The sequence below is a fragment of the Octopus bimaculoides genome, chromosome 23 (assembly GCF_046866305.1).
Source record: "Octopus bimaculoides isolate indiv1 chromosome 23, ASM4686630v1, whole genome shotgun sequence".
Taxonomy (NCBI): Eukaryota; Metazoa; Mollusca; class Cephalopoda; order Octopoda; family Octopodidae; genus Octopus; species Octopus bimaculoides.
Window position 1 is genome coordinate 37,153,928 of NC_142950.1, and position 18,643 is coordinate 37,172,570.

The 18,643-nt window shown below is 34.6% G+C and overlaps 1 protein-coding gene across 2 annotated transcripts; it reads left to right on the forward strand.

The window, feature by feature from the left end:
* The first annotated feature begins 458 nt into the window (after positions 1–458).
* Positions 459–18,327, forward strand: LOC106873970 (uncharacterized). Of its 2 annotated transcripts, XM_014921517.3 has the most exons (10): positions 459–597; positions 4,161–4,472; positions 5,183–5,866; positions 6,603–6,683; positions 10,523–10,687; positions 13,665–13,726; positions 16,683–16,736; positions 16,985–17,046; positions 17,791–18,001; positions 18,093–18,327. In XM_014921517.3, exons 1-10 carry the CDS (start codon positions 551–553, stop codon positions 18,173–18,175), a joined length of 1,761 nt encoding a protein of 586 aa, XP_014777003.1. In that variant the 5' UTR covers positions 459–550; the 3' UTR covers positions 18,176–18,327. The 2 variants fall into 2 exon arrangements, with proteins under 2 accessions (XP_014777003.1, XP_089196406.1); XM_089340280.1 differs by lacking the exon at positions 16,683–16,736.
* The last annotated feature ends 316 nt before the right edge of the window (positions 18,328–18,643 follow it).

Sequence of the window (18,643 nt, forward strand, 5' to 3'; positions counted from 1 at the left end):
GGCGATCGTACGAAACTACGATAAATGCCAAATGGTGTATTCAAAGGAAACTATAAAATACAAAACATATAAAATTGAAGTTGTTTCGTCAAAAATAAAAACTGTGAGGGGAAACCTCTTGTAAGGGAAAATATTGAAGACATACTTTCAGGTTAACACGAATAACAATAATAATAACAACAACAATAATAAAAATGATAAACATTGGATGTATGCGTATAGGATAAATGAGGAAATTTTTGATACGAAACTACCGGAGAATATACGTGAAATCTAGAAAAAAGTGGAAAGCATTACTTATTTTGTAATTTAGTGTTGAATGATCCGCAATATATTAGTGATTATCTCCTTTCCTGCATTGATCCTTCCTAACACTTTTTAAAAATATTTCTGCACTATCTAAATGAATTTTAGTATTTCTGATCTTCCATAGATTTCCCTTTCCTTCCCTAACCTTCAATCAATATGGCGACCGTCAACCAGATCGACGTCTAAACTCATCAGTCTTCATTAAAGGTACAACAGATCTAACTGTAAAATCGAATTCAAGATGCCACTACCGAAAAGAAGATCTCCTGGACACAGAAAGGATCGGAGGTAGATATTTCTTTTTCATGATTTTCTGCCTTCGTAATATTATCAGAAGCAAAACTTATACAAAACAATGTTAGCGGTTTCGATTCAGACAGAAGCTTCCTCTTTCTTTTTTCTTTTATTGTTGTTATTATTATTATTTCAATTCTCGAAAGTAAAACTCATCAAATAGTACAAACTGATTATATTGTAAATTATATGTAAGGAAATATGAATTAATACCATTTCAAGAATAGAAATCAAAGCCATTTCAAGAATAGAAAAGGAAAAAACCCAATTTTTATTGTGTCCTAAAGGTGTTTTATATATGAAACAAAAATTATTTTGTATTATTAGTAATTGGACCAGCATTCTTTCAAATGAATTTTAGCGTAACATTTTTTTAAAAATCACAATATCTTTTTAAAAATGTCTATTGTGTATTAAAGGTCTCTTGCTCCCGACCTTTCGAAGTGATCGTCTTTTTTTCTGTTAAGATCTCAACGGATAATCTCAAGGATTTTTATTTTCGCTAAAATATGTCTGATCAAATTTTAAGAAGCAATTATTAAATCTTATTTTCATTTAATATTCAACCACGAATAATAAACGTTACAACTCGCGCTTTCAGTTTTTGGTAATATAGTAAAAGCGACCTGACCTCACACGAAAACGTCTCTTGTTCATCATCGTACAATGTATATATATATATATATATATATATATATATATATATATATATATATAGTTATATGTATGTATGTATGTGTGTGTCTGTATACGCGCGCGCACACACTGGTTAAACTGCCATTGTAAATCTCAAAAAAAAAGAAAAAAATACAAGTGTCATTCAAATTTATCTCCTTCTGAATGACAATTTTCTTCTTCAGAAATTTTCTTCATCGCTGCTTTACCATAAAATTAGTTAATGATCAGATTTATTTATTTACTGTGTCGGAAGTAAATTCATTGATGCCATGTGAAAATTTAGTCCAGCCATTTGTAGTTGATAATGAAAATAAATGTTATATTAAAATCGGCGTAGTTTTGAAATAACTTCTTCATTGGAAACGAAGTTAGAGGCAAGAGTGTTTAAAAAAGGAAAACTGAAATTTTGGGAAAGATTTTTATTATTCAACTTATAATGCCCGATGCATGAAACAGGAATATGAATATTTGAAAGAAAAAAAAAACATCTTTTCCCATGTGGCTTGGGATTTTGAAGGACAGCTATTTCCCGAATCCGCCCTTTTATCATTTTAAGAACAGATAAATTTAGGCGGTTTTAATGTTTTCTTATGTAATTATAATTTCATTAGTTAATCAACATTGTTTACTTTGAAGTCACCGCATGTAGAGAATTGATGATACCTGGAAATATGCCAGTTACACTAATCACTACGCTAACACCTTTATATCTTGAGTACCTCTCACTGGTTGGCGCAACGGGGTTGTGAAATATACAATATATTTGTTTGTGTAGGTAGGGTAAAATCCTAGCTGTGTCCTCTTGAAGCATACGTACTTATTCCAGTATTACAACCTGGTATGTAGTTGTATTTATGTGAGGTACATATTAAAGTTAAATATTCTGCAGAGTTATATATCAAAATAGTTTTGATATATCATATATATATATATATATATATATATATATATATATATATATATATATATATATATATATATATATATATATATATATATCATAAGTGAAATATGGCGTCGCTTTCTTTGGACGTATTTCTTCAGCTCTGCTGCAAAATTGAATCAAAGGGATGAAGTTGGTGTGATCGAACTGTAAATAAATGTAAGCAAAGCATAAATATTAGTTGAGGTAACGCTGTTATCGGAAAACCTCATGAGAAGGCTTTAACCAACAGTCAAACGCACGCGTACACACACGTATATATACACACACACACACACACACACACACACACACACACACACACACACACACACATATATATATATATATATATATATATATATATATATATAGGTTCGTGGCAACTAAAGATCAAAACTTGGGTTTTCACGTTCGTTTCCATTGTTTTCAGATTGCACTTAAAATGTATGTTTGACCTGTCAGAAATTTGCTATTGTTTTCGTTTAAACACGTTAAAAGCATTCAACTGCGGTAGTAGTTGAATGATACTCTTATGGCCGCAATTTACTCACACGCAGCATTTTTCAGAGTTTGTCGCTAATTCAGTTCTTAACCAAATTGAGCATTCTGCAGATTGTTGATGCTAGTAAGAAGTTCAAACTACTCTCAGGCATTTTGACGAAGTAAAATCCCAAATGAATTTACTTCACAGCAACAAATGCACATTAGCAACTGCATCAAACTCCCTCATTCACCAAATACCAAGCAGAGAGTGAAATATTTTGCAACATGGATGGCTGAATCCCACTAGCTAGAGCTAGAGAAACAGAAAGATAACACACGTAGGTTAACACACTCTAATGTGCAGCAATAGGTGTACGAGTCAGTTGTTACCAATGTGTGTGTTGTTGTTGCTGCTGTTCCTTCTCAAAATGCTTATCATGTTATTGTAATATAATGCCAACGAGGACAGCGAGCAGGCAGAATTTTTGGTACACTTGGCAACATGCCTAGTGGCATTTCATCCATCCTAACATTCTGAAATCAAATGCCATGTTGGTCGATTTTGCCTTTCATTCTTTTGGAGCCAACAAAATAAGTATCAGGTGAGGGCTGGGGGTGGGGGTCGATGTAATCAACTTAGACCTTCCCCCTAAAGTGCTGGCCTTGTGTCAAAATTTGAAACCAATATAATGCTAACATAGAAAGACTTGTTAATACAATAATTATGATGACTCATTGGATCCATGGATGTTCCATGGAGTAGGCAACCTCTGATATTATTCTTATTATAGTTTATATTTAAGAAATAATTGTCATTCTTATGAAAGCATTATTTGAATGCAGAGCATGAAAGGCAAGAATGCTTTGTGGTGTGTACATTAATTTAGGATAAATTCTTGTAGTTTTTTGGTGAAAGATTGTTCATGATGAAGTTTGGTCAATTTCTGCTCAGCCATCATCTTTGTCATTAAGAGCTGTTTATGATTGGAGTGGATCAAATGTAAAGCAACAATTCACTTGCTTTGTTGAAGATGAATGCAGTGGTTTGATATGAATATGTAGGTAGAGGCATGGCTGTGTGGTAAGAAGCTTCCTTCCCAACCACATGGTTCCAGATTCAGTCCCACTGCGGGGCACTTTGAGCAAGTGTCTTCTACTATAGCCTCAGATCGACCAAAGCTTTGTGAGTGGATTTGGTAGACGGAACCTGAAAGAAGCCCATCATGTGTGTGTGTTGCTGTGTTTACATCTCCATAACTTAGCAGTTTGGCAAAAGAGATAGATATAATAAGTACCAGACTTTAAAAAAAAGTAACTGGGATTGATTCATTTGTCAAAGACTTCTCTTAGGCAGTGCACCAGCATGGCCAGAAACTTGTAAAAAGATAAGAAGATAAGAGATAAAAGATAGTAATGATAATTGTGTTGAATACATTAATTAGTTGTTCCTTTTTTTCTTTTTTCTTTTCAGAGATAGATCTCCTCCCTCCAAGTCTCTCTCTCTCTACCATCGGAAAGAGAGCCACCATCACACTGACACATACCTCCCGTATAGTCACGTCAGTCATTATCGGTCCAACACTACAAGGGTGGAACGACATTCAAGGTCACCAATTTCACACATGGCCTCTGCTCACAGCCCAAACCGTACGTTATCTGTATCGCGGCGACATAGATATTCTCCACCTTCTCATCATGACAGCTACAGTCGTCGAGATCATTCTAGGAAGGGGTTTAGCCCAATTTCAAGACGTAGTCCTGTTAATATGAAGCGGCGATCCAAGTAAGCTTTATAAATTCATTCTACAGGGTGTCCACAAAGTCTGGGTACATGGAGTAAATAAAATCATAACATAAACAATTAAATATAAGAAATAATAATTTCTTAAAGTATGTGTTAATTCCCATGTACCCAGACTTTGTGGATACCCTGTATAATTTGCATTTCTTTGTTTTGTTTTTACCATGAATATTAATGGACTAAGGCTGCATTAAATGAAACATACATGCAACTAGATACAAAAGAAAAACATCTTTGATGTGAACTTTTGTGTAAGCATTAAATTAATTATTTAGATGATGATGATCTTCATCATCATCGGTTAACGTTCACTTTCCATGCTAGCATGGGTTGGACGATTTGACTGAGGACTGGTGAACCAGATGGCTACACCAGGCTCCAATCTGATTTGGCAGAGTTTCTACAGCTGGATGCCCTTCCTAATGCCAACTACTCCGAGAGTGTAGTGAGTGCTTTTTATGTGCCACCGGCACGAAGGCCAGTCAGGCGGTACTGGCAACGGCTACGCTCAAAATGGTGTATTTTACATGCCACCTGCACAGGAGCCAGTCCAGCAAGTTTCTGCATTTATTGAAAATATCTGTGAAATCTTAGTTTTTTTTCATTATTTATTTAAACTTTTGATATTGAATATTTCAGAAGTGCCATCCATAATGTTGAATTGTAACTGTTACCTAATTTCTATCCCATAGGTCACCCATGTGGGGCAGTGGCAGCAGGCAAGTGGTGCCCTCTATGGATTATGGTGGACAGCCCAGCTCCAGTTACAAATCATCAGGACAGTCATTTGGTCATTCATCTCAGCACACTTCTCTTTCTAGCTATCATGATAACCCATTACCTCCTTCATTCAATAGTAGGAAAATGTCTCCAGGGGTTTCAGGTTACTCTCAAGGATCTTATCAGTCATCCCATGCTTTAATTCCTGAAGATAGCTACAGTCGTGTGGCTCTTGGTAGGGCTTACCTACAGAACCAGAGACGATGCAGTCTGACTGAACGCTTTAAAATGCTTGAACCAGATACTCCTTTCCATTTTGATGAAAATATTACAATTGGGATTCATCGAAATTCACATGTAGCATCTGGATCTCCTCCTCAGCCTGTCCGACGGGATTTTAATCCTTATGATTTTGTGATGATCCGTCAGAAGAATGAAGGAACAAGGCCCATATTTGATCGAGAGGAACTTCGCCAGTATGATGTTATTGATACAGGAGAAGAAGAACTTGACTACAAAGAACTTCGAGTTGTGACAGTGGATTCTCGTGAAAGAAATAATTACCGTGAAATGAGTGATGATGGTCCCTATAGCTCTGGCTATAGGTCACCACCCTATTCTCACTCATGGAGTGATGACCAATATTACTATGACAGGTCAGTAAACATTTTCCTATAACAGATCATGTAAGTTATACTGTGACAGATCAATAGTAAATGAGGTGGTATTACAACTGCATTTGCCACCCAATTAATAAATTAATAATGTCACATAATGCATGTGTGCTATTAAACACTTTTAGGCTGTGGTATTTCATCAAGACTTACAGGGTTTAAAAAATTGCAGAATACCTCAAAGGCAGGTGAAACAAATTGCCCTGGAGGGGAACAGAAACAACAGACATTGATATTTTGCAGTTATTTCTGCTCACCAATTCCATTTCTTCAATTCATTTCCAAATTCGAATTGCTGGCCTGTAGTATCTACAGGTATACAGGTAGTGTAAAGTATATCTGCTGATATGCAAAAGTGATATACAAATAAAACAAAATTCCAGATTTTATGTTAAATAACAGTTCTTTAATGTAAACATTCTCCATGTTATATATTTAATGCATGGATGTTGTTAAATGCTTTTAAACTTGAGACCAGCAATTCAATTTTGCTTTGGTAGTGAATCGAGTACATGGCACCGATGGGCAGAAATAACTGTGAAATATCAATATCTGTCATACGTTTCATCTGGTTTCTGAGGTATACTGTGTTTTTTTAACACTCTACCTCTTTAAAGTGACCTTACCTGGACGAAATACCACAGTCTAAAAGTCCATTGATATTAGAAATAATACATTTCCAAATGTCTCAGATGGATTTGATGGAAATCTTTTATAGAAATCCTAAAGAAGGATATGAAGGATCTCGGTCATTATCTAGTCAAAGAAGTAGCCATGATCGCTGGATGGGAGAAAGCAGGTAAGTATTGTTTTGATAATCTGTGCTCATTCCATGGTAATTGCTATTTTATTTTCATTTGGTTCACTCTAATAGAAATCAGTTCGTTTACTGGGCTGGTGATAATCAGCCCAGTTCTCGTTATTAGCAATCGCTTAATTTCATAAATGCTTTAATCTGACAAAACTTCATTCTGAACTTATATTTTGCTGTCTCTATTACTAAATTTCTCATACCACAGCTACCAATTATTTTATTATTATCCAGTGACTTAACTGCTAAGCAACATTTCCCTCTGTGTATGTGATGGAAACTAGATTTGTTCATATCGTTCTTTGAGGACGTTCATGTCTTTTATTCATGTAAGTGGTCGTGCTCTAGTAGAACATTACAAAGTCTAATTAGAGTTAAATAATGACCTTGATGCAATTAGTTATGATTATTGCCAGGAATGTGGTACAACTAAAAAGTAAAAAAAAAAAAAGTCTTTTGGTGATCCAAACCGTTTTAATAAGAAAGACAATGAATTGTAACATTGGTACCATGATGCCATAGATTTGTCTGGTGAACTGAATCAATAGCTGGGTATTGATACCTCTCTAATCAATACCAGAAGGATGGAAGATAAAGTTGACTTTGGCAAGATTTGAACTCATTCATATTTGGAAATGATTGCAGCATGGCAAATAGTGCTCTGAAATGATATGCATTTACAATTAGAAATCATGAAATGTTTAAAACTGCGAAATCTGCAATGATTAAATATACTAGAAATGAAAGAAAAAAAATTTTTTTTATTAAGTCTATAGAAAAAAAAAAGAAAAGAAAATGAACCAACAAAAGAGCCTCTAAGTGGTCGTTGAATCTGCTAGAAATAATTCCCAACCTTCTTTGAAAGTGGGAAGGGCACATCATATAATGAATTCCAAGAAACACAATGGCTAAAAACAATATTTGATAGCCATAGCTGAGGTACTCCTAGATCTACTTGATCTAGAACAGAAATTTTACAAAATGGAGGTTATTGTTGTGGTAAATTCAAAGTGATAAAAATTATTGACTGTATTATACCCCAGTTTTAATGATTGTGTGCACTGTTTGTCTTTGAAAACAAAGAGTTTGGCATCAGCAGAGTAATATTGAAAATTTTCAGACATTAAAAGATGTTTTCTTGCCATAACTGGTTAACAACTCCAAGGAAATATTTCTTACTTCTGTCTTGTTACTTATTTGAAGCAATCGGATTATGTTTTTCTAAACTGGATAAAAAGAACAATTTATAAAAGAAAAAAAACTTCATAATGTAATAATACATTATTTCTTGTTTAAATTTATGACTTAACAACTGTTTGGAGCTGCTAATTTTTTTTTTGAAGTTTGTGCCTGTCTCAGTGAAAAGACTCTTCTCGTTCCATACTGCACTGGTGCATTATGGTTACTATTGCAGTAATGTTTGAATTAATGAAAACAAGTCCAGAAGTATTTCAAAGGCGAAGATCAGAATTTTTTTCTTTTAACATTTTTTTATTCGGCAAAACAAAAGCAAATCTGGTGATTGATTTGAAGAATTGCTAACTGGACTCAATGGAAAAATATGTTGATAGGGTCCCTTTTTTTTTTTTACCTTCTTTTTGTAACAAAACTGACAGAAAGACTCTTGTATCTTATGAATTCTGTTGCTGCCATTAGACAACACTGAAACATTTCTCTAACTCACTGATCTTATGGCTGGATTGCTTCAAATCACTTCACAGAACCTTATCAGGACATTTAATCATCTAAATTATAACAGACTGCAGGAGAACGACAAATCATCGTTTTGTTGCACCACTGGATCACATCTTTTTATCTATCGACTTCAGTCTTAATCTTTTTACTGGATTGTTTCACAAATTGAAAATTGAATAAATCTGAGAATTTATTCTTACACACACACACACACACACACACACACGCATCATTAATCCAAATATTTTTAATTAATACATGTATTATAGTAATTTAAATATTATTCGTTAAATAGGCCGGCAGCAGTGCTCTTCTTTCACAGGACCTTTTCTAGGGTTGAACTGTTGAAGTCAGAGTCTGCAGAGGAGAATATGGTTGGGAAGAAAATTCCAGAAAGTTGATACTTTCGGAAGGAAGGATTGAACAAAGTGGTGAGGAGAGGTTAAAGTAGGGTTGATGAGGGGAGCAGGGAATGTGTGGCCTTTGTGGAAATACTGAGTAAGGGATGCAATCATAGTATCAATAATTAGACTGAGTGAAGATTGAGTCTTTGCAAATCTGGTAGATGACCTTCTTTTGGGTGTGGTCTCAGACTTTTGTGTGAAGAAGTCCTTCTAGTGTAGGTTTTATTTCATCTTGTAGAGGGTTAGCAATTAGTCAGGGCTGAAGCATTTTCTGTAGCTTAAGAAAATATAGTTTTTGTCATATTATGTGGGATGACCAAAAAAAAAAAAAAAAAGAGTAGAGAAAGTTATAATATTGGAAGATTTTTGTTTTTGGTTAGCACCTAACTGGTTTGCTCTTTTACACATCTGCTTCTTTAAGTCTACACCCACATACGGTTTTGGTTGCTTGACCCATTGTATATTGCAACCAAGTCTCATTAGACAAGTCAGCATTTATTTGTTTCATTGTCTGGTTAGTTGAAGGGGTATCATTAAAGATATAAATATATCTGCATGAATGAAACCAAAAGAGGGATTGTAATGGGGAGAGGCGGGAGGTACAAATCCAAACAGAAATATTTTTTAGAAATTAACTGTGAAAATTTTCCTGGAATTGATATTAGTAAGATTACTATGATGGCACCACTTTTAATATAGACAGAATCTATTTATAACTAAACTAAATATTGACGATTAGAAACTAACCAAACACCATTTAATCTATTTATGTAGCTTTGATTCTCTTGAAGAAATTACATTTAATATTTTTCAGTTTCTGTACTTAATCATATGTATAAAATACAAACAAACAAAAATATTATCAACATGTAATTTGTCAAAACATTAACTGCCATTAAGGAACTGCTTTTCACGGATTGGGAAAAACAAGTCAGAAACATTTAACAAAGTACAAATTACGATTCCATAAATTCTTTGTGCCCTGTTAAAAGGAATTTCCCTGTGAAATGTTTCTATATCATCAAAAAATTAACCCATCCACAGACACACAATTGCAAAGGAAAATATACAACCGGAACTTTTGAGAATTCATTTTTAAAAAAATACAATTCTCTTTAAACTTCATTCAATGATAAATATTTGAAAAATTGTATTTAAATTTTAATGAATATGAGAAACTAAGTGTTTCAACATTTACCACTTAGGAAAGAAGGACAAAAATTTATGGATGATTTTAAGAATTTTAAAAGATGCCATAAGAAAGAAAGAAAATACTGCAGCAAAATGAGACATTGAGAAATAGTGTTTCTTTGGAAGAACATTAAAAGAAATTCTATAAATTGGTTGAAGACCACATTCATTAGTTCCAAGAATTCAATCAATTGATGAAATACTTGCATGTTAACATGTTAATTAAAGCTAATTAAAAAGGAAAAGTGTCAAACAAGCAGTTGACTAGAATTTTATACAAATGAAAAATCCTCAAGAATTCAATATTGTTAACATATCTTTCAAATCCAGTTGATTAGCTTCTATTTCTACATCATAAATACAGGTAGACAAAGAGAAAGTTGTATTCATTGAAGCAGTATTCTTACTGCAGTGTTTTGCTGATGATGTATGTTACTGTGTAAGCACCATTCCAAACTTGGCTCACATTCTGGATTGATTTTCTTGTTGATTTCTTAGTAAGCGTTAAGCCCTTATCCCATTTCTTATTTATCTAAGGATGAGGCCACTAAATAGTTCTCCACACTACTATGGTAGTGGAATGCCTGCATATTCCGAATCCAGCCGGGGTGAGTCAAGGGATTGGGAGCGGATGGAGCGTGTCCAACATAATCCTGATGACCTGCGCCATAGTATTAGTGCCAGGCTTGCAGGATCTCCAAGGTAAGTACTTTCTTTTAAAATACCCTAACATAATTGTAGTTATCAATTCTTGACATTGCCACTTGGCTGCACATCTGGAGGGAAGGGAGCATTAGGATTTGGATCAACACTACCAGTTCTTAGTTGGAAATAGTAAATATTTTGTGAAACATTTGCTGCTCTTCAGTCTCTCGGCCTGAGCTAATTAATTAATTTTTTTGATTTCTAAACCCATCTGTGTTTAGAATTTAAATTGCATAAATATAACAATTTTGTGCGTGTTGTATAATTCTCTTTAAGTAAGATCCTATGCATGGGTAAATATTATTAAGCATCTCTGTAAAGACAAGTTATTTCATGAAGAGTTAAGAATCTTTAGAATAAATATTGTATATTCTTTATAAAGATCAGTTGTAGTATAAAAGGTGTGTCTAGGTGAGATTTGTTGGATTGCCAAGCAATTGAAGAGATTCTTGATTTTATTCTGTCAGTACTGCTTAGGAAGGAGTTGTTTCCTGGTTCTCCGGATGGACCCTAACAGACCATCAGAGGTGCTCTCTTGTTGCTTTTGGTTAATCTGAAGTGGCTACGGCAGTGATCATGCATGTTTGTTGGTCCTCTTGATTGATAAGATCAGGACAGGCTGAGAATGGATTTCAGGAGGTTGACTCTCTTGAAGTTGGAATGATTGGACAAGGTGTTCGGTGGAGGATCTGATGGTGAGATAGTGCAAGAAGACAAAAGAGGTGATGGAACTTCCTACTTCAGATGAGCAGAAGAATCCATTGGAATGGTTGACGATGCAAAGGAAAGGAACCATTGAAATGGTTAATTGGAGTGATTGCAGTTTGTTAAATAAGGAATGTTTTTTAATTAGCTGAGTGGCCAATTTAGTCTGCATCTGCTGTATTATTCCCGATACAAACAAATGGATTACAGAGAAAGGAAAATTCTATTCTGTTACGTATAGAAAGTCTTGGAAGATCAATGAAGGGTATGGTACACTGTGAAGTCCAGGGTCAACAGTTTCACAGTTTGAATTGGCAATGGTGTTTTATTGCCTATTAGCTGAAATCGGCCGGGGGAAATCCTTTCTTATTCCTTTGAAGTATTTACACACTCTTATGTTGTTGATTGCTGGCCTGTCACATTCTTTGTGACGTCCACATCATCTGCCCTGTTACCACATCTGACAGAGAAGCACTTTCAGGGTCGATGTCCATGTAACCACTCTGTCGTTGACATAGTGACTGAATCACTTGAGATTTCATGACAGATGGGATGACAGTGATAAACAACAGGTGTGGCATTGCCTGCATAGGAAGAGGCCTAGGAGGAGGACACTATTTCACTTCAACAACAAACGAGGAATATTGCAAGAAATGTGATTTCTTGGAACCAAGGGGACATGCAGGAACATGTAAAACTCTATTTTGACAGCTGATAAATACAAACCTATACCTGAGCTTTTGGCAGAAGGCAAGTCTTACTATGTGACTCTGAAGAAGAACACTGGAACACAATAATAATTCATTCTCTCTTGATTATAAATATTTAGGTTAATGTGGATTGTTATTGTGCAGCATTACGAATTTGGAGCAGCATTTAAATGACGAGTTTCTACTTTCTTTGTTAGTGTTTTTTGGGGGTTTTTTTTGGTAACACACACACACATATGCTACATGTTTGGCTGTGGAATGTAAGCAGCAAAAGGAAACGATAGAAATGAAATGCTATAACATTTCATTTCAAATCTGACGTTTATTGTTTGATGCGAACCTAACAAAATGTTAGCCATACAAAATAACGTTTAAAGCTAGTGTGTTGTTTTGTAAGTTAAAGAGAGAGACATGTTAAGAAGAAAGGAAGAGGAGTGGACATGACAACAAAACAGAAGAGGATGATTAGAAAATACAGAATCCTTGGAATTTTAATTATAATTTAATACTTTTGAGGTTTTACTGGAGAAATCTAACAAACTGACCATCAAAGACAAGTCTGGAGAACTTTGATAATTTCCGTCTCCCGCAATGATTGTAAATATTTAGTATAGCCAGGATTTTATCGTGCAATTTAGGTATGAATTTGCATGAAGACATCAGGCATAATCTGCAACTGTTCTCTTTTAATGTTGCATATTTTATTGATAAGAATCAGGACTGAGCCGTTGCTGTTACAAAACACGAACAGCAGCAGCAGCCAACTGCTATAAAATAGGTTTCAACTCCTGAGAGAATATTCATGACTAAGGTTTTATTTCTCTTGATTTTCTTCCACCTATCCTCTCAAAGATCCTTTTGTGGTGAGAATCCTATAATCCTAAAACTAAATGGCAAGTGCGCTCTCTTTCTCTCTCTCCCTCTTTCTCTTTCTCTCTCTGTCACACAGTGAAAAATCTATTGTCACCGTTTAACTTATAAATGGAAAACTGGATTATAAGTATCGATTTCAAATGTTGGCACAAGGCCAGCAATTTCGGGAGCAGCAGGTAAGTCGATTATATCGACCCCAGTACTCAGCTGACACCTATTTTATCAACCCCGTAAGGATGAAAAGCAAAGTCGACCTTGGTGGAATTTGAACTCAGAACATAGAGACAAATGGAATGCTGCTAAGCATTTTGTCTGACATGCTAATAATTCTACCAGCTTGCTGCCTTACATTGGATAAGTATTAAATCAGGTTCTACGAATCTATAAAGTGGGTCGTACTGTCACTTTGCTATCGAGGTTTTGTTTTTTTGGTTTGTTGTTTTTGCGTTTGGGAGAAGTATTTCCCATAAAAATAATCCCTCCAGCACTTCATATCCAAATACATTTTACACACCATTCAAGTTATAAAACCTGCCCTGCTGAAAGGATCTGTCATCTCTTATACTTTACATGTATACACACATTCAACAGTAAAACTGAGAGGAAATGCATAGGAGCCATACTTTATATTCATATTATTCTGTTCATTTCTGTTTGCTTCTAGCTGTGTTTTTGTTTATCTCTAGGAGAAAAAGTGGATATCAAGATGGGAGTTATTTTGATCGGGAATACACTCCAAAAAGAAGAGGTAAGACCATGAATGGAGGACCCCCCATCTTTGCATATTAAAATTTTTGATCATTTGAAAAGCTATTGCACTGCACCACACTACTGGAAATTTCATAGAGTCTGGTTACAAAAAGCTTGCTATGAGTCTCACTCCAAGAACTCTTTGCTATGAATCCAATCTTGTGATGTGAAATGAACTTTCATAAGTCACTGCAATAGCAGTGTTATGACATTTCGAAGGAATCAAGTCTCTACAAAAAATATGAAGGGGAAAAAAAAAAAGCAACAAATGTTTGCACCTGAACTTCCAACTTCAATCGTTGGTGAAAAGAAAGAATGACAGTACCAAACTACACAATCGTGGATTTATTTGAATGCAAAAAAAAGATGAATGAGGTTTATGGGTTCTTCAGCTTGTATTTCATGTATGAAACAAAATATCCCTAAACCTTGTTTTATGAAATGAATTAATCTTTGACAGCAAATACACATGGATGAACATGAACTGTTAATAATGAGAATGTTGAAGTTATGAGGAAGTCTTTTACTGCAAGACTAAGCATTCAAAATGAAAACAAGACTATTCTTAACAAAAGTGATTGGTTTTAAAGGAACAATTTGAGGCAATTCTTTTTTTTTTTTTTTTTTTTTTTTTTTTAAATAATAATAAACTATTTCAATAATAAGTTTGGTCTCCCAAAGTACCAGACTATTATATTACTCTATATGAAATTTTACATCAAGAGAAGCCTGCTAGAAATAGCAACCAACTCACCTTCAAGCTTTGCCTGCCATCTTAAAAATGGTTGAATATGCTGGATAACTCAAGAACTAAAGAGTGGATAGAATGGTCATGGCTAGAATGCTAGTCAACCAATAATGATACATCACAAAATCTTCTAAATACCTCAACATGAATAAACCACATGCTTAAACACAAAAACACAAACACAAAACAACATGAAAGTGATGGGGGTGGGTATGTATTTGAAATAAAAGAACCTATAGTAAAGGTAAGTTTGGCACATTTGCAAGTACTGGCTGGTGTTCAGATGTCTACCTGAGTGACATAGCTCTGCTCAGCCAGGGTTCAACTGGAATTAACACATCAACAACAACAACAATAACATTTCACCACAGTCAAAGAGAAGCCGACTTGACTCTGAATATTTGGAAATGAATAATAAACTATTAAGTGCCATTCAAGGAAAATAAATGTGGAGGATAATGGAAATTGACAACATTTAAGAATACAACACAGAAAAAAATTTACAAATGGCTTACAAGGAGCCATTTTCACAATGTTGCATACACACACACACACACACCACACACAGTTGAGGTCACACATTTGTTTTCTTATATTCCTTTTTTCTTTTGTGTGTGTGTGTGTGTGAAATATTTTAAGTTGGTATTTGTTGCTTACATTATTTCTATTAATTAGTGACAAATGAAAGCATTCACACTAATGTGTATATATATATATATATATTTAAATCACCTGTGAACTGAACCCCCATACTTTGTGTATATATATATATTATTTTTATATTCAGTCTCCTTGGGCTGAAAACTTGGTTACATATTTTTTAGTTGTAATGAAAATCTCTAAATTTCTTGAGAAAATCTTCAGCAGATGAGGCTGTTCCTGTGCTATAATTAAATCCTCTTCAAATTTGGTTTGAAACAATTGTGTGTAACTTTCAGTTTGTTTTCCCTTAGTAGTGGTTGACTACTGTAGAATCCTCGCTTTGGATAATCTGTTAATAGCATAAGACTACATAAACATGAATTTGAAAGGACTGCTATTGAATCCCCTTCTATTGTGATGTTTCTACTATTTTACTGTCAGTCCCTAAGCACAAACAGGTTGATTTATTCTGTTCGCACCTGTGCCAGTGCTACGTAAAGAGCACCCAGCACACTCTGTTAAATGGTTGGCATTAGGAAGGGCATTGAGCAGTAGAAACCATGCCACAAAAAATGATTGTACTCTGGACAGCTCCCCAGCTGGCCAGCTCTGGACAAATCGTCCAACCCATGCCAGCATGAAGAATGAACGTTAAATGATGATGATATGTTTTTGGTTCAATCTCAAACATCATTACAGGTGCTAATTAAACAGACAAGGTTTAAGTAGCATCAATGTCTCAGTATGTCCTATTTTTATCCACTTATCTCTCCATCTCTCTATGTTGGTGTTTATATTGTCCTCTTTTGTGTTCTGTAACTTAATGCTTCAAGAAACAGAGATGATAAAATATGTACTGGAGGTCATATGACTGACTAAACCCCAAAAGGCAATATCTCAGCATGTCCTTCAGTGAAAGAATAAACCGGATACTGAATTCCTTAGGTAGAACGTAGCCCTTTCTTTCTTGCAGTCAGATATATTCACCCCCCTTACTGTTTCGTTTCTCATTAGTTTGGCTGTGTTGTCGATGTACAACAGAACCCATTGCTTTCATAGTTCATCTTTTATGTAACTGTTCCATTGGTTGATAATCCTGTTAGTTTCTAATATATTTTTTGCCAAATATGTTTTGTTTTTTCAGCTTCACACTGGTTTTTACTGGGGAATGAAATAATTGAAAATAGAATAGAGACATTTTGTTGCATAAATATTATTTTAAATTCTTATTTTATCACTTGCTTATTTGAAAACTATAAACTGAAAATATATTTTTTAAAATGTTAGGTGATAACTAAAAAAAGAAAATTTGAGAACTGTAGTTATCTGTTTACGAGAAACTGATCTTGGAGTTTGTTGATGTAACAGCCTGCCTTTTACATTCGACATGGAAGTCTATTTAAAGCAAATTGATTCTCTTTCTTCCCCTTCAACTTGCTTTTATAATGAAAGTAAGATAAATAAGTGTCTACTGCTGTTAAAACTAACCCACTTAGTTATTGTTATAGAAGTTCATTAGGTAAAGAAATCCCAAAATAGCTTAAAAGCTTGCTTAATATTTCAGATTCAAAATATTCCAAAACTTCAGATCCTGCTGTAAGTTTTTCCAAGCATTCTGGTGAGTAGTTTTCTTTCTAATTTCATTTAATAATTAGTTTCTTGTTAACTAATACAACATCTCCTTTGCAATATATCTGCTTTGATGACCAATAAATGGTGTGGACTGGAAAGTTAAATAATGGTGGGATAAGAGGTAAACCAGTGTCATATCACCTCCACTACATATACGTTTGTTTTAGTGCTTGTCTCTATACAAAATTCTTTCTGATTTTATTTTATTCTCTTAAATTGAATGTGTCTCTTCAGATAAATATTCAGATTGGAAAGATGGCCATGACATAAATAATCGAAGCAGGGGTTTCCATGAGGTGAGTTTATTTTGTTAACTAATTACCTAATTGTTGAGTCTACATACCAAACAAATAAATAAATTCTGCTTCAAAAGTATATTTCCAACAATGCTAAAATAGTCTATTCTATATTTTTGAGGGGAGGAATTATTTACAATGGATGGATATGTGTCCTCACCTTGTTTGTTGCTATCATCACAATGTTTCGGCTGATGTCCTCTCCAGCTTTCATCAGGTGTTCTGGTGGAATATCAAACCCAACCCTTTATTTAACTAATGGGGTACACTGTTCTCGTTCCTAAGGTATGCGGCTGATGTTATCCTTCTGTTGATATTATTCTTTTGGTCAGTTCCAGGTAGGGACTTGAAAAATGACTTCAGCAACATACCTTAGGAATGAGGACAGTGTACCCCATTAGTCAAATAAAGGGTTGGGTTTGAAATTCCACCAGAACACCTGATGAGGGCTGGAGACTACATCAGCCGAAACATTGTGATGATAACAACAAACAAGATGAGGACACCTATCTCTCTCCATTGTAAATAATGTACTAAAATAGTCTGCATAGTCGTGGTTGGATCAAAGCTAGCTCTAAACTGGACTTCTCTCTACAAGATATATAAAGAAACCCATTGCTAGAAATACTTTCTTGTGTTGAATTAACTGATAGCTGTTTTTTTCACACTCACTAATGACGTATGTGTGTGCTGTGATTGAAATCTTATTTGTCATTGTGATATTTTGTTATTTATTATTAATAGCTTGGCTCTAAATCCGAGGGTAGTCCTCGCCATGACAGTGGGCAGAGCTATCATGGGCATATTTCTCATCGACCAGCTTTATTAAAGACCCCTGTGGGGATCAAACGTGGCAGTATCCTGCGGGGTGGTTTCAGATCAAGAGCCTCAAGACCCCTTGGAAGATTTCGCAGCCAAAGTCGAGGTTCACTAAGCAGAAGAGGCCGTGGAAGAGGTGAGGAGGATATAAAAATTTTTAATAAAACTTGTTTTGGTTTTGATTTCTCTCTTATTCTAATGAATGTTTTCTTTATTTTCTTTTGTAGGTGGTTCATCTCCTGGTTACAATAATAGTGGAGATAGTTTTCATAAATCTGAAGGGAAAATGTCAAATCCATCTGAAGTTTAAGTGTTTGGTTTATCTGTTGAGTTTATAAAGACTTGTTTTTTTTTTCCTAAAAGCATGAAAAATAAAATATGAGATTGGAAATCTGTTTTTATATTTCTGATTACAAATCAAATAAAATCCTCTTAAACAAGTTTCTTTGATAAATCTAGAAATGGTTTTTGTGTGTTTACTTCTTATTTTATTTGAATTTTTATCCTCCAGTTTTCATGTTTTTCTTAAATTATGTTTTTGGAATATTTGATGCTGTTTTCAACATGATCAACAAAAGCTTTGCTCTATCTTGAACATCAAATGGGAACACTTTGTGACAAAGACATGGACAGAGCCAACAATCAAAGTATTGAGTCACTGATCGTGAAACACCATCGTCAATGGTCAGGACATGTGGCAAAAATGGAAGAATCAAGGTTCCCACACCAAGTCTTATTCAATGAGCTCACTTCAGGAAAAAGACCACAGAGTTGTCCT

Excerpts from the sequence above, each read along its gene's own strand:
- LOC106873970 (XM_014921517.3), top strand. The coding sequence starts at position 551 with ATGCCACTACCGAAAAGAAGATCTCCTGGACACAGAAAGGATCGGAG. Across the intron at positions 5,867-6,602 it reads GACCAATATTACTATGACAG|AAATCCTAAAGAAGGATATG; the intron begins GTCAGTAAACAT and ends AATCTTTTATAG. Across the intron at positions 13,727-16,682 it reads ATACACTCCAAAAAGAAGAG|ATTCAAAATATTCCAAAACT; the intron begins GTAAGACCATGA and ends TTAATATTTCAG.